Below are 22,771 nucleotides of genomic sequence, written 5' to 3' on the forward strand. Positions count from 1 at the left end.
TATGTAAATATGTCAGGGGCTAAGGATGAGGAGTTGGATTCAGATGACCTAGATGATGTCGATGAGGATGAGGCCGTGGATGGTACCGGACCATCTGTGCTGAACTCTGACTGCTCATTATGTCCTACAAAGAAAATCACCCAACACCTAGTTCTTACTGTCTGCGCAGCCTAGATACACTGGCCTTTAAACTTTTTGCTCACATAGAGTACACCATGGACCACACCAGAATCAATAATGTACATCAGGACAGTGGTTTGACAACTGGATGATGTTTGCCATTCTGAATGCAGGATCTAAAAGGTAACTGTAACCCTAAAATTTTGTGATCCTAATGTAGAGGCACTTTCATCCCTTTTGGATATTTGAATCTGATTGTCCTAAATATAATGTAGTTTCAAATGTTTTTGTTGTTGTACAGCACTTAAATCATTACTTAGTCAAATAATAAAGCCGTACAGCACTTTGATATATCAGCTGATGTAAGAAGGGCTATATAAATACATTTGATTTGATTATTTTTTGGGACAAAATGTGTAGTCATTTTCTAAATATATGATGTTAAATGAGGTTAAGGCAGTGAAAATATTATTTTCTTCACTTACCCTGTGCCTTATTATTACACAATCTCATTGTGATTCAATATTAACCAAAGCCCAGCCAATTTTGGTAATACATTTGAGATAAACATGTGGACTTGCTCAATGTTAACTTTTATTGTTTCATGTGGAGATTTGAAAAACCTTGAGGAAGACATAGTGTGTCTCTATGCAGGGTTTCCCAAACCTTATCTTCGGGACCCCAAGGGGTGCACGTTTTGGTGTAGGCCCTGTTTTGCTTCAGCTTTGTAGTTCTAGGGCAAAAACCAAAACGTGGACCCCTTGGGGTCCTGAGGACCAAGTTTGGGAAACACTGCTGTATTGGTTTCTAGCACTTGGAGTAGAGATCACTTTCTGAGTCTAAATGCAAGCTGAGATCTACTGCTCAGATTTTAACTATGCAATTAAAAACAGTTCTGTATCAATGAGGTTTGTGCAATAGGCTATAGGCCCAGTACATTATCACTGCCAATTGGCTATGCTTGAATTGCCCTGCCAGTGTTGTTCTACTCAAACTATTTTGAAATGATATACAAAAAAATAGGAATATGATCACACTGGTAGTATATAATTTGTTGTATTACTTGTGAGGCTGACGAGCATAATATACAGCGCATTCGGGAAAGTATTCAGACCCCTTCACTTTTTCCACATTTTGTTACGTCACAGCCTTATTCTAAAATTGATTAAATTACAATGTTTTCCTCATCAATCTACTCACAATACCCCGCAATGACAAATCAAAAACAGGCTTTCAGACATTTCTGCAAATTTATAAAAAACTGAAATATCTTATTTACTTAAGTATTCAGACCCTTCCAGAAGGACAACCATCTCTGCAGCACTCCACCAATCAGACCTTTATGGTAGAGTGGCCAGACGGAAGCCACTACGCAAAGGCACTATGGATTTATTTTCCCTGGTTGACACAGACATGTTCAGGAAAGTGATATCACAACTTAATCCTTCTACCTGCCTTCTCGATCCTATCCCCACCACCTTCTTCAAAACAGTTTTTAATTGCATATCTGGAGAACGGCAAGCTATTGTTTATAATCACTCCCTGTTCAATGGCACCTTCCCCACTGCACTAAAAACTGCTATGGTGAAACTCCGTCTGAAAAGTAATCTAGATTCTTCAGCACTTAGAAATGTTAAGCCAATCTCCAACATTCCATTCTTAAGCAAAATTCTGTTGAAATTGGTGTTCAAACAGCTAAATTATTTATTTTTTGCCAACTAACTCTATTATTTTTTATTCCATTAGTTAAAGTTAAAGTGGTAAATGATCTTAGAGCCAATACAGATGCCATATAGCTCTCTGTTCTTGTGCTCTTGGATTTAAGTGCTGCATTTGACACTTGACTATGATGCCCTTCTGGACAGAATGTAGAGATGGGTTGTCCTCTCTGGTCCAGTTCTAAATTGGTTTAGGACGTATTTAACCAGTCAAGAGTTTTTTGTCACCCTTGGTGAACATAACTCAGAGAAAATACATATCACATGGCGTTCTACAAGGTTCGATTTTGCATCCGGTACTGTTCAGTTTATATATGTTACCCCTTGGCAGCATTATCAGAAATCACAGCATTGATTTTCACTGCTACGCAGACGATACACAACTTTACATTTCTGTGTTATCAGAGGATATTAGCTCCACGGATAAATTATTAGACTGTATTAGTGATTAAAATACTTGGATGGCTCACAACTTCCTCCAGCTAAATTAAGACAAGACCGAGGTATTTGATGTTGGAGCCAAAGCACAGAGAGAGAATCTAGCCGCACATTTGAATTCACAGGCAATAAAGATAAAACAGCAGGTAAAAAACCGAGGTGTTATTTTAGATTCTGAACAAAATTTCAAATCACACATTAGGAATGTGATCAAAATAGCTTTTTACCACCTGAGGAACATTGCCAAGGTGCATCCGTTTCTCTCTCGTGCTGATACAGAGAGACTCATCCATGCTTTTATTACAAGCTGGCTTGACTACTGTAATGCTCTCCTGTCTAGTCTACCAAAACAATCCTGCAAAAAATATAGAATGCTGCAGCATGGGTACTGACCAAGACCAGACGGAGAGCACACAATACACCGGTTTCAAGGTCTGCACTGGCAGAACTGAGTTTTAGAATGAATTTTAAGATTATTTTATTGTTTTTTAAAATCAATCCATGATTGTGTATGCCAATACACGTCAAATCAAATTATATTAATCACATGCTTCGAGACTATATACAGGGGGGTACCGGTACAGAGTCAATGTACGGGGGCACTTGTTAGTCAAGGTAATTGAGGTAATATGTAGAGTTAAAGTGACTATGCATAGACGATAACAGAGTGACTCATCCATGCTGTTTAAAATGGCTAGACATGTTTAAAATGTCAGACATGCTTTTAAGTTATGTACCCAGTAGGTCCCTCAGTTCCTCTGGCACTGGCCTTTTAACTATCCCAAATCCCATTTTAGTCGTTCAGTTTGTGTCATTCTTTCATTTTTTATCTTATGTTTGTTGTGTAGTAAATATTTCAGCTTTTATTTCCATAATTGTAATTTTTTTCTTGTAATGCACATTGCATTGCATTCCATGTCTGAAATGTGCTGTATAAATAAAGCTTGATTGGATTTTATTCAAGTCACCTGATAATTCCTGTGTGGTTGAAGTTAACAATCAAATCAATCCAGCCCAAAGGTTAGGAACAAAATGCAATCGTAGTAAAAGTCCCAAGCGATGCACCATGGGAGTTGAAGTCTTGCTCCTAGAGTGAATAATACTGCTCTGTAGTAAAGCTATGTATCCTGCTCCTGGCACAGATCTAGGATCAGATTATCCTTGACAAATCCTCCCTTTAATCATTAGGAGGAATGCAAAACTGACTTCAGACTGATTAGTCTCTACGATCAACTTCATCCTCCTCTATGTTGGATCTCTACAACAGGCTGTACAAAGGTCTTGTTAATCCACGTGCTGTGTGTAGTAGTGCTGCAGCCAGCGGTGAGAAGGCCAGAGCGGCCATGTTGACCAAGAGATTCTGTAGCGCTCCCAGCAGCAGTATGGCCAGCAGGTACCCCATGAATAGCAGGCTATGCCAGCTACCCTCGCCCAGTGCCCGGGGGCCCTCCGGGTGCAGCAGACACAGGAAGCCCAGCACCAGGCTCTGGTTCACCATCAGGGTGAAGTACAGGTCAAAGGGCGAGGTGTGGGAGCTGATGTGGCGCCGGTGCTCGTTCTCAGCCACCTTGGCCAGCCAGGTCAGAGAGAGGCTGTGGAGAAGGAGGGCCAGTGGGGCGTAGAGATACTCCAGAACCTCCACTGACGGGACACCCTGAGACACTGCAGGGAGAAGGGGTGAGTTAGTGTACTGACACAACAGATGATTGACACACCATCACATTTGAGACTATTAGTCTGTTATTAACTGGTAAATGCTGGTTAGAGAGCCGGCTTTCCCCTCAAGCTAAACACTGTAAACACATTTACCTGTGATAGTGACAGAGGTGAAAGTGATGACTGTGATAAGGCCCGTTAGGTGGACTGACGGGAGTAGTGCCAGTTGCAGGCCATGGCTCCAGCCCACACAGAGCAGGGGCAGCAGGCCCATGGTGAGTGGGTACATGCCAGAGTGGGCACTGGCCTCTGCCCACACACCCAGCACAGCCTGGGCACTCCCACAGATAGAGGGCACCAGCAGGCGCTCTCCCAGAGACAGAGAGTAGGGCTTCAGTGGTGCCAGGCCCACGGCATGGAGGACCAGCAAGTATAGCAGAGTCACCAGCACCTGGGAGAGACATGCCATAAACACAGGTAAACATTAGCCATCATTAGCCATTTTAAACATTAGCCATCATTAGCCATTTTAAACATTAGCCATCATTAGCCATTTTAAACATTAGCCATCCTGGAGATTGCAAGAGGTAGCCGATTATGTCCTGCAGTATCAAGAAAAAAACAAACTCAGGTGATTTAGGGTATTTTTTGCCTTGGGCCTGGGTCTTCCAATCATGCATGTGCAACACATGTACTGTATCAATTCACCCAGGGTCTCACTCACAGATATACTGTAGTTCAACTTCACATGCGCAAGTACAGTGAAATTCTTCACTTGCAAGCTCAACCCAACAGTGCAGTAATCAATATCAAATTAGTATAACTAATAAAAAATTTAATGTATATATATATTTTTTTAAGCACAATAAATAAGAGAAGAAGCTATATACAGGGTCAGTGCCAGTACCACATGTACAATGTGCAGGGATACTGAAGTATTTGAGGTAGATATGTACATGTAGGCGGGGATTAGGAGAAAGTGACTGGTAGCAGGATAAATAATAAATATGATAATAATAACTAGAAGGCTTGCTAAAGCTCTTTTAAAGGTATTTTTGTGATAGTGAAAGAAGTTTAAAAAGTTGTACTTTGATTATATAACTTGAATAGTGAAATCATTTAAAAATCTATTGATAGTCAGTAGTGATCAGAAGATTTGGTCAGTAGTTGTGTGGTTCAGTAGTTGTGGTCAGTAGTTGTGTGGTTGTGGTCAAAAGTTGTGTGGATATAGTAGTTAGATATGTGGTCAGAAGTTATGTGGTTGTGGTCACTAGATGTGCTCAGCAGTTGTGTGGTTGTGGTCAGTTGTTGTGGTCAGTAGATAAGTGGTCAGTAGTTGTGTGGTCAGAAATTTTGCGGTTGTGGTCAGTATTTGTGTGGTTGTGGTCAGAAGTTGCGTGGTTGTGGTCAGTAGTTGTGTGGTTGTGGTCACTAGATGTGGTAAGCAGTTGTGTGGTTGTGGTCATTAGATGTTGTAAGAAACTGTTTTTGTGGTCAGAAGTTGGGTGGTTGTGGTCAGGAGTTGTGGTCAGGAGTTGTGGTCAGCAGTTGAGTTGTCAGTAGTTGTTTGGTAAGAAGTTGTGTGCTTCTGGTCTAAATTGTGTAGTTGTGGTCAGTAGTTGTGTGGTTGTGGTCAGAAGTTGTGTGGTTGTGGTCAGTAGTTGTGGTCAGTAGATGAGAGATCAGTATTTGTGATATCAGAAGTTGTGTGGTTGTGGTCAGTAGTTGTGTGGTTGTGGTTACTAGATGTAGTAAGCAGTTGTGTTGTTATGGTCAGAAGTTGTGTGGTTGTGGTCAGTTGTAGTGGTCAGTAGTTGAGTGGTCAGTAGTTTTGTGGTTGTGGTCACTAGATGTGGTCAGCAATTGTGTAGTTATGGTCAAAAGTTGTGTGGTTGTGGTCAGTTGTAGTGGTCAGTAGTTGTGTGGTCAGAAGTTTTGCGGTTGTGGTCAGAAGTTGTGTGGTTGTGGTTAGAATTTGCATTCTGAAGTTATGTTGTTGTCAGTAGTTGTGTGTTTGTGGTCACTAGATGTGGTCAGAAGTTGTGTGTTTGTGGTCAGTACTTGTGTGGTTGTGGTCAGAAATTGTGCAGTTGTGGTCAGTAGTTATGTTTTAATGGTCACTAGATGTGGTCAGCAGTGGTGTCGTTGTGGTCAGAAGTTATGTGGTTGTGGTCAGTAGCTGTGGTCAGCAGTCGAATGGTCGGTAGGTGTGTTCTCATAAGTTGTGTGATTGTGGTCAGTAGCTGTGTGGTTGTGGTCAGTAGTTGTGTGGTTGTGGTCAGTAGCTGTGGTCAGCAGTCGAATGGTCGGTAGGTGTGTTCTCATAAGTTGTGTCGTTGTGGTCAGAAGTTATGTGGTTGTGGTCAGTAGTTGTGTGGTTGTGGTCAGTAGCTTTGTGGTTGTGGTCAGTAGTTGTGGTCAGCAGTCGAATGGTCAGCAGGTGTGTTCTCATAAGTTACGTGGTGGGGGTCAGTAGTTGTGGTCAGCAGTTGAATGTCAGTAGGTGTGTTATCATAAGTTGTGTGGTTGTGGTCAGTAGTTGTGGTCAGCAGTTGAATGTCAGTAGGTGTGTTATCATAAGTTGTGTGGTTGTGGTCAGTAGTTGTGTGGTTGTGGTCAGTAGTTGTTTGGTTATGGTCATTAGTTGTGTGGTTTTGGTCAGTAGTTGTAGTAGGGAGTTGTGTGGTTGTGGTCAGTAGTTGTGTGGTTGTGGTCAGAAGTTGTGTGGTTGTGGTCAGAAGTTGTGTGGTTGTGGTCAGAAGTTGTGTGGTTGTGGTCAGAAGTTGTGTGGTTGTGGTCAGAAGTTGTGGTCAGTAGAAGAGAGGTCAGTAGTTGTGTGGTCAGAGTTGTGTGCTTGTGGTAAGTAGTTGTGTGGTTGTGGTCAGTAGTTGTGGTCAGTGGTTGTGTGGTTGTGGTTGTGGTCAGCAGTTGAGTGGTCAGAAGGTGTGCTATCATAAGTTGTGTGGTTCTGGTCAGAAGTTGTGTGGTTGTTGTCAGTATCTCTGTGGTTGTGGTCACTAGATGCTGTCACACGTTGTGTGGTTGTGGTCAGTAGTTGTGTGGTTGTGGTCAGAAGTTGTGTGGTTTTATCAGTAGTTGTGGTAAAAAGTTGAGTAGTAGGAAGTTGTGTGGTTGTGGTCAGACATTGTGTGGTTGTGGTCACTAGATGTGGTCAGAAGTTGTGTGGTTGTGGTCAGAAGTTGTGTGGTTGTGGTCAGAAGTTGTGTGGTTGTGGTCAGTAGTTGTGGCCAGTAGAAGAGAGGTCAATAGTTGTGTGGTCAGAGTTGTGTGGTTGTGGTAAGTAGTTGTGTGGTTGTGGTTGTGGTCACTAGATGTGGTAAGAAGCTGTGTGGTTGTGGTCAGCAGTTGAGTGGTCAGTAGTTGAGTGATCAGTGGTTTTGTGGTTGTGGTCACTAGATGTGGTCAGCAGTTGTGTGGTTATGGTCAGAAGTTTTGCGGTTGTGGTCAGAAGTTGTGTGGTTGTGGTTAGAAGTTGCGTTCTTGTGGCCTGAAGTTGTGTTGTTGTGTGTTTGTGGTCACTAGATGTGGTCAAATTGTGCAGTTGTGGTCAGTAGTTATGTTTTAATGGTCACTAGATGTGGTCAGCAGTGGTGTGGTTGTGGTCAGAAGTTATGTGGTTGTGGTCAGTAGCTGTGGTCAGCAGTCGAATGGTCGGTAGGTGTGTTCTCATACGTTGTGTGGTTGTGGTCAGTAGCTGTGTGGTTGTGGTCAGCAGTCGAATGGTCAGCAGGTGTGTTCTCATAAGTTGCGTGTTTGTGGTCAGTAGTTGTGGTCAGCAGTTGAATGTCAGTAGGTGTGTTATCATAAGTTGTGTGGTTGTGGTCAGTAGTTGTGTGGTTGTGGCCAGTAGTTGTGTGGTTGTGGTCAGTAGTTGCGTGGTTGTGGTCAGTAGTTGTGTGGTTGTGGTCAATAGTTGTGTGGTCAGTAGTTGTGTGGTTGTGGTCAGTAGTTGTGTGGTTGTGGCCAGTAGTTGTGTGGTTGTGGTCAGTAGTTGTGTGGTTGTGGTCAGTAGCTGTGTGGTTGTGGTCAGTAGCTGTGTGGTTGTGGTCAGTAGTTGTGTGATTGTGGTCAGTAGCTTTGTGGTTGTGGTCAGTAGTTGTGGTCAGCAGTCGAATGGTCGGCAGGTGTGTTCTCATAAGTTGCGTGGTTGTGGTCAGTTGTTGTGGTCAGCAGTTGAATGTCAGTAGGTGTGTTATCATAAGTTGTGTGGTTGTGGTCAGTAGTTGTGTGGTTGTGGTCAGTAGTTGTGTGGTTGTGGTCAGTAGTTGCATGGTTTTGGTCAGTAGTTGTGGTAGGGAGTTGTGTGGTTGTGGTCAATAGTTGTGTGGTCAGTAGTCGTGTGGTTGTGGTCAGAAGTTGTGTGGTTGTGGTCAGTAGTTGTGTGGTTGTGGTCAGAAGTTGTGTGGTTGTGGTCAGTAGTTTTGTGGTTGTGGTCAGAAGTTGTGTGGTTGTGGTAAGTAGTTGTGTGGTTGTGGTCAGTAATTGTGGTCAGTGGTTGTGGTCAGCTGTTGAGTGGTCAGAAGGTGTGCTATCATAAGTTGTGTGGTTGTGGTCAGTTGTTGTGTGGTTGTGGTCAGTAGTTGTGTGGTTGTGGTAAGTCATTGTGTGGTTGTGGTCAGTTGTTGTGTGGTTGTGGTCAGTAGTTGTGTGGTTGTGGTAAGTCATTGTGTGGTTGTGGTCACTAGATATGGTAACCAATTGTCTTATTGTGGTCAGATGTTGTGTCATTGTGGTCAATAGTTGTGTGGTTGTGGTCAGTAGTTGTGTGGTTGTGGTAAGTCATTGTGTGTTTGTGGTCACTAGATATGGTAAGCAATTGTCTTATTGTGGTCAGACGTTGTGTCATTGTGGTCAGAAGTTGTGTGGTTGTGGTCAGTAGTTGTGTGGTTGTGGTAAGTCATTGTGTGGTTGTGGTAAGTCATTGTGTGTTTGTGGTCACTAGATAAGGTAGGCAATTGTCTTATTGTGGTCAGAAGTTGTGTGGTTGTGGTCAGTAGTTGTGTGGTTGTCGTCAGAAGTTGTGGTAGGGAGTTGTGTGGTTGTGGTCAATAGTTGTGTGGTCAGTAGTCGTGTGGTTGTGGTTAGAAGTTGTGTGGTTGTGGTCAGTAGTTGTGTGGTTGTGGGCAGAAGTTGTGTGGTTGTGGTCAATAGTTGTGTGGTTGTGGTCAGAAGTTGTGTGGTTGTGGTCAGTGGTTGTGTGGTTGTGGTCAGTAGCTCGGTGGTTGTGGTCACTAGATGTGGTCAGAAGTTGTGTGATTGTGGTCAGTAGTTGTGCGGTTGTGGTCAAAAGGTGTGTGGTTTTGGTTAGTAGTTGTTGTCAAAAGTTTGAGTGATCAGTAGTTGTGTGGTTGTGGTCAGAAGTTGTGTGGTTGTGGTCAATAGATGTGGTCAGTAGTTGTGTGGTTGTGGTCTGTAGTTGTGTGTTCAATATTTGTGTAGTTGTGATCAGTAATTGTGGTCACTCTCTTCACTCTCGTCATCGTTTTTGCCCTCTGTGTCTGTGAGTATCAATAGCAACGGTGTCACGTTCCTGACCGGTTTTCTGTTATTTTGTATGTGTTTGATGGTCAGGGCGTGAGTTTGGGTGGGTAGTCTATGTTATGTGTTTCTATGTTTGTTAAAGGGTGACCTGATATGGTTCTCAATTAGAGGCAGGTGGTTTTCATTTCCTCTGATTGAGAGCCATATTAAGGTAGGTGTTTTCACATTGTTTGTTGTGGGTGGTTGTCTCCTGTGTCTGTGTATGTTGCGCCACACGGGACTGTTTCGGTTTGTTTGTTTGTTCGTTTGTTTTGTGTAGTCTGTTTTTCCTGTTCGTGCGTTCTTCGTTACATGTAAGTTCTTACGTTCAGGTCAGTCTACATTCGTTTTGTTATTTTGTTTAGTATCAAGTATAGTTCGTTTTTTGTCTTGTTTAAATAAATCATGTCAAACTACCACGCTGCATATTGGTCATCTGATCCGTCTCGCCTCTCCTCGTCCGAGGAGGAGGAAGAGCTAGAGAATCGTTACAGAACCACCCACCGAACCAGGACCAAGCAGCGTGAGTTCGAGCAGTGGAATACTAAACAGGAAGGGACATGGGAGGACGTGTTAAACGGCAAGGGTTGCTACACATGGGAGGAGATCCTGGCTGGAAGGGATCGCCTCCCATGGGAACAGCTGGAGGCAGTGAGGAGAGCAGAGGCAACCGGAGAGAGGAACCGAAGATATGAAGGTACGCGGCTAGCACGGAAGCCCGTGAAGAAACCCCAAAAATTTATTGGGGGGGGGGGGGGGGGCTAAGAGGTAGTGGGCCGAGGGCAGGTAGGAGACCTGCGCCCACTTCCCAGGCTAACCGTGGAGAGCGGGAGTACGGGCAGACACCGTGTTACGCAGTAGAGAGCACGGTGTCTCCTGTACGTGTTCATAGCCCGGTGCGGGTTATTCCACCTCCCCGCACTGGTAGGGCTAGATTGGGCATTGAGCCAAGTGCCATGAAGCCGGCTCTACATATATGGCCTCCAGTACGTCTCCTTGGGCCGGCTTACATGGCACCAGCCTTACGCATGGTGTCCCCGGTTCGCCTACATAGCCCGGTGCGGGTTATTCCACCTCCCCGCACTGGGCGGGCGACGGGGAGCATTCAACCAGGTAAGGTTGGGCAGGCTCGGTGCTCAAGGGAGCCAGTACGCCTGCACGGTCCGGTATTTCCGGCGCCACCTCCCCGCCCCAGCCCAGTACCACCAGTGCCTACTCCACGCACCAGGCTTCCAGTGCGTTTCCAGAGCCCTGTTCCTCCTCCACGCACTCTCCCTATGGTGCGTGTCTCCAGCCCAGTGCCTCCAGTTCCGGCACCACGCACTAAACCACCTGTGCGTCTCCAGAGCCCTGTACACACTGTTCCTTCTCCCCGTACTCGTCCTGATGTGCGTGCCCTCAGCCCGGTGCCACCAGTGCCGGTACCACGCACCAGGTCCATAGTGCGTTTTGAGAGTCCAGTGTGCCCTGTCCCTGCTCCCCGCACTAGCCTGGAGGTGCGTGTCCTTAGCCCGGTGCCTCCAGTTCCGGCACCACGCACCAGGCCTACAGTGCGCCTCATCCGGCCAGAGCCATCCGTCTCCCCAGCGCCATCTGAGCCATCCGTCTCCCCAGCGCCATCTGAGCCATCCGTCTCCCCAGCGCCATCTGAGCTATCCGTCTCCCCAGCGCCGTCTGAGCCATCCGTCTGTCCCGAGCCATTAGAGCCGCCCGTCTGTCCCGAGCCGTCAGAGCCGTTAGTCAGTCAGGAGCCGCTAGAGCCATTCGTCAGTCAGGATCTGCCAGAGCCGCCAACCAGACAGGATCTGCCAGAGCCGCCAACCAGACAGGATCTGCCAGAGCCGCCAACCAGACAGGATCTGCCAGAGCCGCCAACCAGACAGGATCTGCCAGAGCCGCCAACCAGACAGGATCTGCCAGAGCCGCCAACCAGACAGGATCTGCCAGAGCCGCCAACCAGACAGGATCTGCCAGACCCGCCAACCAGACAGGATCTGCCAGAGCCGTCAGCGAGCCATGAGCGTCCAGAGCCGTCAGCCAGCCATGAGCGTCCAGAGCCGTCAGCCAGCCATGAGCGTCCAGAGCCGTCAGCCAGCCATGAGCGTCCAGAGCCGTCAGCCAGCCATGAGCGTCCAGAGCCGTCAGCCAGCCATGAGCGTCCAGAGCCGTCAGCGAGCCATGAGCGTCCAGAGCCGTCAGCCAGCCATGAGCGTCCAGAGCCGTCAGCCAGCCATGAGCGTCCAGAGCCGTCAGCCAGCCATGAGCGTCCAGAGCCGTCAGCCAGCCATGAGCGTCCAGAGCCGTCAGCCAGCCATGAGCGTCCAGAGCCGTCAGCCAGTCATGAGCTGCCCCTCAGCCCAGAGGTGCCATTTATCCAGAACTGCCCCTCAGTCCAGAGCTGTCTCTCTGTCCGGAGCTGCCCTTCAGTCCGGAGTTGCCCCTCTATCCTGAGCTACCTCTCTATCCTGACCTACCTCTCTGTCCTGAGCTACCTTATCCCGGTGCTGCCCCTTGTCCCGGTGCTGCCCCTTATCTTAAGGTTACCATTTAAATTAAGTGGGTGTAATATGAGGGTGGTCATTCTAAGGGGGAGACGTAAGCTGGGATTGACTATGGTGGGGTGGGGACCTCGCCCAGAGCCTGAGCCACCACCGTGGTCAGACGCCCACCCAGACCCTCCCCTAGACTTTTGGTGGTGCGTTCGGAGTACGCACCTTGAGGGGGGTGTTATGTCACGTTCCTGACCGGTTTTCTGTTATTTTGTATGTGTTTGACGGTCAGGGCGTGAGTTTGGGTGGGTAGTCTATGTTATGTGTTTCTATGTTTGTTAAAGGGTGACCTGATATGGTTCTCAATTAGAGGCAGGTGGTTTTCATTTCCTCTGATTGAGAGCCATATTAAGGTAGGTGTTTTCACATTGTTTGTTGTGGGTGGTTGTCTCCTGTGTCTGTGTATGTTGCGCCACACGGGACTGTTTCGGTTTGTTTGTTCGTTCGTTTGTTTTGTGTAGTCTGTTTTTCCTGTTCGTGCGTTCTTCGTTACATGTAAGTTCTTACGTTCAGGTCAGTCTACATTCGTTTTGTTATTTTGTTTAGTATCAAGTATAGTTCGTTTTTTGTCTTGTTTAAATAAATCATGTCAAACTACCACGCTGCATATTGGTCATCTGATCCGTCTCGCCTCTCCTCGTCCGAGGAGGAGGAAGAGCTAGAGAATCGTTACAAACGGCTCCATTTTGGCTGCTCAATGATGACACAGAGACCTGTTAGTACACGTGAGCTAGAATTTTTTTGTCGCTCTCAACTCTGTCAAACATCTAACTTTTTATTGGTATAAACTATTCCTAATCCGCTCTATCCAGTCAGAGGGGTACACCCCACCCTTCTCTTTAGAGACAGACTAGCCAGTTAAGTTATTTAGAGCACTAAGCATGATCCTGCAAAGGAGCACAAAGCTAGTAAGCATTAGAAATCTTCTCTTTATCATTCCAGGTCGTCCAGACCGGGAAAGTATTCTTAATCTTAACGCTAGCTGTTTGGTCTGAAACAGATTGACAAATCATGGGAATTTGAAGAGTTATGGAGACATTCATTGAAGCGAGTCAAGCATTGCTAGGCAACAGTAGCCTTGGCAACACTGCTGCCTTTTGGCTAAAGCAAGTGTGAGAAACATGCTAACATACATTTAGCATTCGGAAAGAATTCCCTTCCCTTTTTCGACAATTTTTTTTGTTACGGCCTTATTCTAAAATGTGTTAAATCATTTTTTCCCCTCATCAATCTACACATATTACCCAATAATGACAAAAGCGAAAACAGGTTTTTAGAAATGTTTGCAAATGTATTCAAATAAAAAAACAGAAATACATTTTTTTACATAAGTATTCAGACCCTTTGCTATGAGACTCGAAATTGAGCTCAGGTGTTTCCATTGATTGGAGTCCACCTGTGGTAAATTCTATTCATTAGACATGATTTGGAAAAGCACACACCTGTTTATATAAGGTCCGACAGTTGACAGTGCATGTGAGAACAAAAAACAAAGCATGAGGTCGAAGGAATTGTCCATAGAGCTCCGAGACAGGAGTGCGTCGACGCACAGATCTGGGGAAGGGTGCCCCAGAAAATGTTGCGCCATTGACGGTCTCGAAGAACACAGTGGCCTCCATAATTTTTAAATGGAAGTAGTTCGGAACCACCAAGACTCTTCCTTAAGCTGGCTTCCCGGCCAAACTGAGCAATCGTGGAGAGAAGGGCCTTGGTCAGGGAGGTGGCCAAGAACCCGATGGTCACTCTGACATAGCTCCAGAGTTTCTCTGGGGAGATGGGAGAACCTTCCAGAAGGACAACCGTTTCTGCAGCACTCCACCAATCAGGCCTTTATGGTAGAGTGGCCAGACGGAAGCCACTCCTCAGTAAAAGGCACATGAAAGCCCGCTTGGAGTTTGCCAAAAGGCACCTAAAGGACACTCAGACCATGAAAAACAAGATTCTCTGGTCTGATGAAACCAAGATTAAACTCTTTGGCCTGAATGCCAAGTGTCACGTCTGGAGGAAACCTGGCACCATCCCTACGGTAAAGCATGGTGGTGGCAGCATCATGCTGTGAGGATGTTTTTCAGCGGCAGGGACTGGGAGACTAGTCAGGATCGAGGGGAAGATGAACGGAGCAAAGTATATAGAGATCCTTGATGAAAACCTGCTCCAGGTAACCACGCTCAGGACCTCAGACTGGGGCGAAGGCTCACCTTCCAACAGGACAGCGACCCTAAGCACACAGCCACGACAACGCAGGAGTGGCTTCGGGATAAGTCTCTGAATGTCCTTGAGTGCCCCAGCCAGAGCCCGGACTTGAACCCATTCGAACATCTCTGGAGAGATCTAAAAATAGCTGTGCAGTAACACTCCCCATCCAACCTGACAGAGCTTGAGAGGATCTGCAGAGAAGAATGGGAGAAACTCCCCAAATACAGGTGTGCCAAGCTTGTAGCATCATACCCAAGAAGGCTCGAGGCTGTAATCACTTCCAAAGGTGCTTCAACAAAGTACTGGGTCTGAATACTTATGTAAATGTGATATTTCACTTTTCTATTTATAATACATTTGCAAAAAAAAACAGTTTTTGCTTTGTCATTATGGGGTATCGTGTGTAGATTGATGAGATTAAAAAAAATCTATTTTAGATTAAGGCTGTAACGTAACAAAGTGTGAAAAAAGTCAAGGGGCCTGAATACTTTCTGAAAGTCAAGTGCACCTATAGGCCTACAGCTGGCCAATCAGATAGCTCAGATCACCCTGTCTGCACATTTTCCTCAAGCTATAGACTGTAAAAACAAATCTTGAATGCACAGCAAGTTGATACAGTGAGATTTCAAAACTTGTAAAACCATGACTAGAGAGAGAGACTCAATGAATACAGCAAAGACCTGCAGTGTTTATGAGTAAGTTGTTATTCAGCACTGTCAACACTTTGTTCGACTATTTTTTTTTTTTATTATATTTTTTTTTTTCAGGGGGTGGATCAGCTTATTATTCAATGTAATTGTCTGCATCATTTCCAATCCCATTTGGAGTAAACTGATAAACATTAACATTTAGGTTTATATACAGTTTATATACATATTATACACATTTTACAGACACAATCTACTTTACAATAGTTATATTTTGTTTGTTTTTAGTCCTTCCTCTATTTCTGATGTCCATCCAGTTTGATTTCTATTTGTAACTGTGCTATTTCACGACATTTTTAACCTATATACATTTTACAGACCCTGTGTGTTTTACGTTGGTTATCTTGTTGTTATTAGTTCCACCCTTCAGCTCCATTCAACCCCTCCCATCTATCTCTTAACACCATCCATTTTGGATTTCTATTTGCCATATATTTTTCCATTGTGCTGTGATGCTTCACAAAAGTACTGAACCTTTCTATTCTCATAGATTCTACAGATTGTAAATTAAACATTTTTGCTAAAATAATTATTATATTATTGATCGATTGACTATGACTTTTCAAATCACCCAGTGTTGCTATCAGCAGAGTTAGTTAAAGGTAAATGTTGCTATTCTTCAGCCATTCCTGGACCTGTGACCAAAAATGAGCTACATATGGACAGTACCAAAATAAATGATCTAATGACTCTGCCTCCTCACAGCAAAATCTGCAGAGCTGAGAAGATTGTATCCCCCATATATATAACATTCTATTAGTTGCAAGAATTTTGTATAATAATTTAAATAGAAAAATGTGAAGTTTTGAATCCGACATCGTTTTGCGTGTCAAATCATAAACCATGTGCCATGGAATCGGTACATCGAAAATCTCTTCCCAACTATTTTGCAATTTGTATGGCACAACTGTCATTTTTTTGGTCCTTAATTGAAATTGGTATATATTTTTATTTATCACAATTTTCTTTAACCATTTTTGGTCTTTAATGCAAGCCGGACAGACAAGTTCCTTACTTTTTCCCCCTTCCACTTGCCTCTTCCATTTTTGTGGTAATGCTGCAATTAGTTGGTTGTAATTTTGGGTAGAGCAGACATTTCCATATGTCTGTGGTAGCTGCATGTGTGACAACTCCACCAGTGCTAAAAACTATACCTTAAAAAATATATATATTGAAAAATATTTTTGGGGGGGATCAATTAGTATATTTGAGTTTAACCACAATATTTGTTGTATTATTTGTTCTGTCTTCTTAGATGGATTAAACTGAAATTGCAACCAACTTTCTAAGGCTTGTTTAGTTTTAAAAAATAACATATTTTGGAGATTATTTTGTTTTCAAATAACCGAAAGTGAGCAGTTGTAATCTAAATAAAGGGGAAAAGGCCTTTCTTGAAAATGGGGTGAGACATTCTTACTAATTTACTAGAAAACCATTTCGGAATTAAGTATAACTTTTGTATGACTGATGCCTTTAGTGAGAGGTCTAATGCTTTAATATTTAATCATTTCTGCCCTCCGAATTCATATTTGTTATATTAATAGGCCCTTTTAATTTTGTCTGGCTTGCCAATCCAAATAAAATTGAATATTTTTTGTTCATGTAATTTAAAAAGCAGGTCACTAGGTGTAGGCAAAACCATAAGCAAATAGGTAAACTGTGATATGACTAAAAAGTTAATCAGGGTGATTTTTCCACAAACAGACAGGTATTTTCCTTTCCGTGGTAGCAAGATCTTGTCTATTTTTGCTAACTTTCTATTAAAATGTATTGGAGTAAGATCATTTCTTTCTTTTGGGATTTGTATACCGAGTATGTCCACATCTCCGTCAGACCATTTAATTGGTAAACTACACGGTAATGTAAAATTTGCATTTTTTAGTGATCCAATACGTAATATTATCATAATTTGGTTTTAATCCAGGGAGGTTAGAAAAAGTATCTAGATCCTCTATGAGGCTGTGGAGGAATTCTAATTGTAGTTTTAAAAGAAAACATGAATCAGCGCACAATGACACCTTTGTTTTTAAGCCACGGATGTCTAATCCCTTAATATTATTGTTGGATCTAATTTTAACAGCTAACATTTAGATGGCAATAAGAAATTGATATGCCCGATAGTGGACAACCTTGTTTTACTCCTCTTGACAGTTTAGAACTTTCTGAAATGTAGCCATTATTTACTATTTTACACCTAGGGTTACTATACATAACTTTAACCCATTTTATAAGAGATTCTCCAAAATGTAAATATTCTATGTATAAACTCCACTCCTACTTTATCAAAAGCCTTTTCAAAATCAGCTATGAAACCAGGCCTGGTTTCCCCGATATTTCATAGTATTCTATTGTTTCCAGTACTTGTCTTATATTATCTCCAATGTATCGTCCATGTAAAAAAAACTGTCTTATTAGGATGAATAATATCTGACAATACTTTTTTAATTCTATGCTCCAAGCATTTAGCTAGAATTTTTGCATTACAGCACTGAAGTGTAACAGGCCTCCAATTTTTTAAACGGACTGGATCTTCATATATACCACTTGGATCCTGTTTGGTATACTTCCACTGGTATGCCATCCAGCCCTGGAGTTTTCCCAGACTTAAAGGCTTTAATTGCATCAAGAAGTTCTTCCTCTGTAATTTGGCCTTCACGTGAGTCTTTCTGTACAGATGTAAATTTTACATTAATAATAGGGAAAAAATCTATACAATTAGCTTCGGTTACTGGAGATGGAGGAGACTGAAATGAAAACATATTCTTAAAGTACTTCACTTCCTCTTTCAAAATATCGTTCGGTGAATCATGCATGACTCCATCATTTGTAACAAGTTTCAATAAAAACATTGGTAGCATTTCTATGTTGAAGGCTGAAAAATAATTTGGTCCATTTTTCCCCATATTCCATCCAGTCCATTTCTTTTTATAATATATTACACTGGATCTTTCTTGAATAAGTTCCTCCATTTCTTTTTCCTCTATCTTAACTTATGCCTCTATAGTACAGTTTTTATTGCTATCAAACTGTACTGTTAGTCCTTCAATTTCCTTTGTTAATATGTACTCTTTTGACCTAAATTGCTTTTGTTTTATAGATGAGTACTGAATTGCATGGCCTCTAAAGGCACATTTAAAAGTGTCCCATACAATAAGGGGAAGATGTACATTCTCCCTACTTCCACTCACACTACAACCAGCACTGCAGCTGCAATGAATGAGTGTAGCAAAGTGTTCCGATGAGCTTCCGTTGTTATTATTAGCGGCTTCTGTCTTCTTTATTATCAAGGAATATTTCACTTTCTCTGGTCATAAGAGTAATGCAGGAATGCAGGAATAATGCAGTGTGACTTGAGTTTTGCCATCAGCTGGACGACTGTGTCCCCTTTTCTCAGTGGAGGGAAAGTGGAGGGACGGTGAGTTGGGTGAGAGGCAGCCTCACCGCTGCTCCCTCCCTCCCCTCAGACTGACCATCAGATGCAGGCCATCAGCCCAGTAAAAAAAAAGCTAATGATTATGCTCACTCAGCTGTGCCTCACAAATTATACAGCAAATGACCTATTACCAGTGTGATCATATACTGTACACGTTTTTTTTTACATGTGTATATATGGATGATTTCAAAATGGTCAGAGAAGAACAACATTGGCAGGGCAATTCAAGCATAGCCAATATGCAGTGATAATGTATTGGGCCTATAGCCTACTACACAAACGCCATTGCTACAGAACTGTTTTTAATTGGTTAATGTTGCATAAGCTTACGTTGTTTAAGTCATGTTTAAAAAAAATCTGAGCGGTAGATCTCGGCTTGACTCAGAAATGGATCTTGACTCAGAAAAGGTTGGTGACCACTGCTGTAAGTGTACACATACACGGAGACTCCCTAATATACAAGCACACACTCATAACCACATTCTATAAGCACATAAATCAAATCAAATGTTATTGGTCACATACACATATTTAGCAGATGTTATTGCAGTTGTAGTGAAATGCTTGTGTTCCTAGCTCCAACAGTACTAGCATCAGGGGAGTACCCATACTAATCTATGGGAACAGATTGAGAATATGTGACTAGAAGCACATTTCAGGAAATAGCTATATTATTACTTGTAAAAGTTACTATAGCAAAGGCCTAATGATGATAAGAAACATTATGTTGGCTCATGCAAAATCCTAACACCACAACTCAAAACCCAACACAGATTATTCCTATAATAACCCTGAACAAATGGTGGCCTACCTGTACAAAGGTGATTGGTACAGCAAACGGGTAGTGGTACTGGGGAATGAAGATGTCAGCTACAAAGCTGCGGAGCCGATCTGCCAGGGCATATAACACCACGACCACAAGGGTGGCACTAAAGCAGAGTAATGGCACAAGAGGCTTCCATACATCAGATGAAAGCCTCCTCAGTGTACAAGCACTCCTCCTCCATCTCATACACCAGGGACTGCACAGGGAACACAATGGTACAGAGTGTTACGGATGGAGTGTAGTTCATGAGATTATTGATTAACACATACACTAATTGGAATGCACTGCAATTAACTGCTTATCAAACAAGTGTCTACATTTAAGTACTATTCAACTATTGTCTACTATTATATAAAACAGGTGAATACCATTCTGTGAGGAGACAGCTCACGGTAGTGGGGTGGGTACCCCTGTGGTTCATTGTCATAGTCCAACTGCCTCTCAGCGAGGGGAAGAGGGGCTGGAGTCAAACTATCAGCCCTTTTACTGCAGCAGGTAATGGAGGTAGAGTCATCGTTCCTCCACTCCCTAAATATTGGGCGATCACCGATCACTTCCATGGTACAAATCACATTGATATCTTTATTTCTTTATTATTTTAACTTACCATTGCGGTGAGGTACTGTAGTTGTAATTGCCAAAACACTTTGACAGAACAATAAATGGAATACACCCTATATATACTCAGACACTAATCTATAAGCTCTGAACTTTAGACTCTGTCACTAACCGGCTACCACCTGGTACTCTACCCTGCACCTTAGAGACTACTGCCCTACACTCTTAGAAAAAAGGTGCTATCTAGAACCAAAAAGGGTTCTTCGGCTGTCCTCATTGAAGAACCCTTTGAAAAAACCCTTTTGGTTCCAGGTAGAACCCTTTAGAACCCGTTCTACCTGCAATCAAAAAGGGATCTCCTATGGGGACAGAACCCTTTTTTTCTTAGAGTGTATGTGCTGTACATAGTCATTGAACACTGGTCACTTTAATAATGTTTACATACTGTCTTACCCACTTCATATGTATATACTGTATTCTAGTCAAGGCTTATCCTATTTAACTACTGCTGTACACACCTTTTCTATTCACCTACTGTCTATACTGTCTATACACATAGCTAATTTCCTGCAATTCTATCCATTTTGCATGGGGTTTTGTACTGTGTATTTATATACTGGATTCTTGGCATAGCTCACTCTAATATATCTACACTACATATCATTCTTAGTATATCTTGTGTAAATTCATCCGGTGTATATATGTATAGATTGCATTTGGATTACTGTTACAGTGCTATTTCGTTCTAGATTTCTTAATTTCTTGTTATTTTAATAATTTTCTATTTGTGTACTTGTTTGACATTTTACTGCATTGTTAAGAGCTAGTAAAATAAGCATTTCGCTGCACCCGCTATAACATCCCTTAAACTGTCTACGCAACCAACAAACTTTGATTTGATTTATAAGAAAATGTTCTGTTGTTTCCTAGACATTTCATATCCACCTTTCTATCTGTAATCTGTAATATAGGGTGAGAAGATTGGTTTGTTTTTACAAAAGGGCATGCTATTAGTAACATTATGAGATTGCAAATGTCATTATGTAAATAAACCATGCATATTGTACTTATTTTACATCTTGGCAAACGGAACTTACTGAAGGGACGATGATACTGTACAATGGTAGTGTACATAGCTAGTCTGCATGTAACCTCACACACGACATTCATAAACATGTGACATAGGCACCATAAAACTCAAATAGACCCAAGCATAAGAACAGCAAATCTAACATTGTTACACTTAATATGTGCACGATGAAAACTGTCAAACTGATGGACTTACCATTGAGTCTCAATTCCATCATGGTGTTTTTACAGTAGGTGTTTATTCCACTTATTCAACATTACACAATCTCCTCCAGCGTCCCTCTTCTTCCTCTCCTCTCCAAGCAATATCCACATATGAAACAGGTTGGTGGGGTATATTAACCACAGAAGCGTGTTCCATATGAACCAGGTTTAAAACAGTGCCCTTCCTCTGTTCTGTGTGGCAGCGGTGGAGTGTGTGATGGCCAATGGCCTGAGCGGAATGCATTTTCCATGAGAACCTACATGAACACTAAGCACTCAGTTAGGTATTGACATCTAGATGGACTTTAACCTCACAAAGTGTCTCTGTTGGTAGGCAAAAACCACTAACAAATAAAGTATGTGTCTATATATTCTTGAATAGGGAAATATTGTTACATTTGCATTGCATCAAACTCCATCTCTATTTTGTTGAACAGAAAAGGATTAAGAAACAGCAGCCCTCTAAAATGAGTGATGAACAGTTGTTCTACACACCATATGTAAATAGATCACCCAAAGGTGGTTGATATAATCCCTAAAAGGAGAGGTGTTTTCAGATAGAACAATCTGACAGATTTTACCCCATGCATGCCAGCTGGTTATATACCCAGGATGCAATTGTAGGCATTGTATACCCTGAAGCTATTTGGAAAATAACTGTGAGCCACATTGTAGATGGTCGTAAACTTTGACACATTGTACAAATATCATGGCTTGGTCCTGGTTTTATGCTATATGCTTGTAGAGCTTATACTGTATGTAGCCTATTGTTAAAAGCACATATACAGTACCTGTGTGTGTCATGACTGCTTTATATACTGTATGGAAGTTCTGTTCGACCTATGTCTGATCTTTGACTTTCCTTTCTTAAATTCCTAAATAAACTATGTATTTGTCTGATCTATGCTCAGCATTTGTAGCCATACATATTTACCTTATCATTCAACTAGGATACTGGAACACAAATGTGACATGCCATACTGCTTAGTATGACTTCATGGAGGTGTGTCTAATCCTACAGTAACCCTGGTGGGAATCTCATCACTGATCATTCACAGCGTGGTACAGACATCTGCTTGTGACATTGTTGACCCCCCCCCCCCCATTCAAAGGGCCTTATTGGCATGGGAAACATATGTTTACATTGCCAAAGAAAGTAAAATAGATAATAAACAATAGTGAAATAAACAATAAAAAATGTACAGTAAACATTACACTCACAGAGACATTTTAAATGTCATATTTCTCTCTCCTCTCGCTCTCTCTGTCTCTCTCTCTCTCTGTCCTAACTCTCCGCAACACTGACACTCCTGTGCTATTCCAGCAGAGGAGAACAGCAATTATCAAGTATTTCTGAAAAAGTTTTTTTTTGTTGCCTGAACAAATTACTGAAAATACATGTGTTAGTGAACACAGAACATGCATGTGAGTGTGTGTACTAGCTGGCCTCTGTATCTCCCTACCAAACTTCACAACACCTCAGAAATGTGTAGTAACCTGAGCCATGCAGCCATCTGGGCAAAGCGCTCAAAGTAAACAGACTCATGTGACTTGAGAAGAGAAGGAGGTTCTCTGGTCTCTGTATTCAAACAGCAGAGAGGACCTAATGCATAGCCAGGGTACTATAGCAACATGCCTGATCAAACTAGCACACAACACAGTACTTTGATGGAACCTGGAGAGATGGATTCATCAAGATTGGTTGATACTTTATCAGTAACATCAACAGTTCTACT

At 42.7% G+C, this 22,771-nt stretch overlaps 1 protein-coding gene across 2 annotated transcripts; it reads right to left on the bottom strand.

The window, feature by feature from the left end:
* Positions 1-2,737: 2,737 nt before the first annotated feature.
* On the bottom strand, positions 2,738-21,280 carry LOC120017680. Of its 2 annotated transcripts, XM_038960604.1 has the most exons (5): positions 21,028-21,280; positions 19,553-19,712; positions 19,170-19,380; positions 4,086-4,383; positions 2,738-3,938 (listed from the first exon to the last, which is right to left on the bottom strand). In XM_038960604.1, exons 2-5 carry the CDS (start codon positions 19,609-19,611, stop codon positions 3,535-3,537), a joined length of 972 nt encoding a protein of 323 aa, XP_038816532.1. In that variant the 5' UTR covers positions 19,612-19,712; positions 21,028-21,280; the 3' UTR covers positions 2,738-3,534. The 2 variants fall into 2 exon arrangements, with proteins under 2 accessions (XP_038816532.1, XP_038816533.1); XM_038960605.1 differs by lacking the exon at positions 19,553-19,712.
* Between the last annotated feature and the right edge of the window lie 1,491 nt (positions 21,281-22,771).

The sequence above is a fragment of the Salvelinus namaycush genome, chromosome 22, assembly GCF_016432855.1.
Source record: "Salvelinus namaycush isolate Seneca chromosome 22, SaNama_1.0, whole genome shotgun sequence".
Taxonomy (NCBI): domain Eukaryota; kingdom Metazoa; phylum Chordata; class Actinopteri; order Salmoniformes; family Salmonidae; genus Salvelinus; species Salvelinus namaycush.

What these genes read in the sequence shown, in the direction of transcription:
- LOC120017680 (XM_038960604.1), bottom strand. Translation starts at nt 19,611, where the DNA reads ATGACAATGAACCACAGGGGTACCCACCCCACTACCGTGAGCTGTCTC. An exon ending in AGCTGTCTCCTCACAGAATG is followed by an intron (nt 19,381 to 19,552) that starts GTATTCACCTGT and finishes TTCCCTGTGCAG; the next exon opens with TCCCTGGTGTATGAGATGGA. An exon ending in TACCAATCACCTTTGTACAG is followed by an intron (nt 4,384 to 19,169) that starts GTAGGCCACCAT and finishes TGTCTCTCCCAG; the next exon opens with GTGCTGGTGACTCTGCTATA.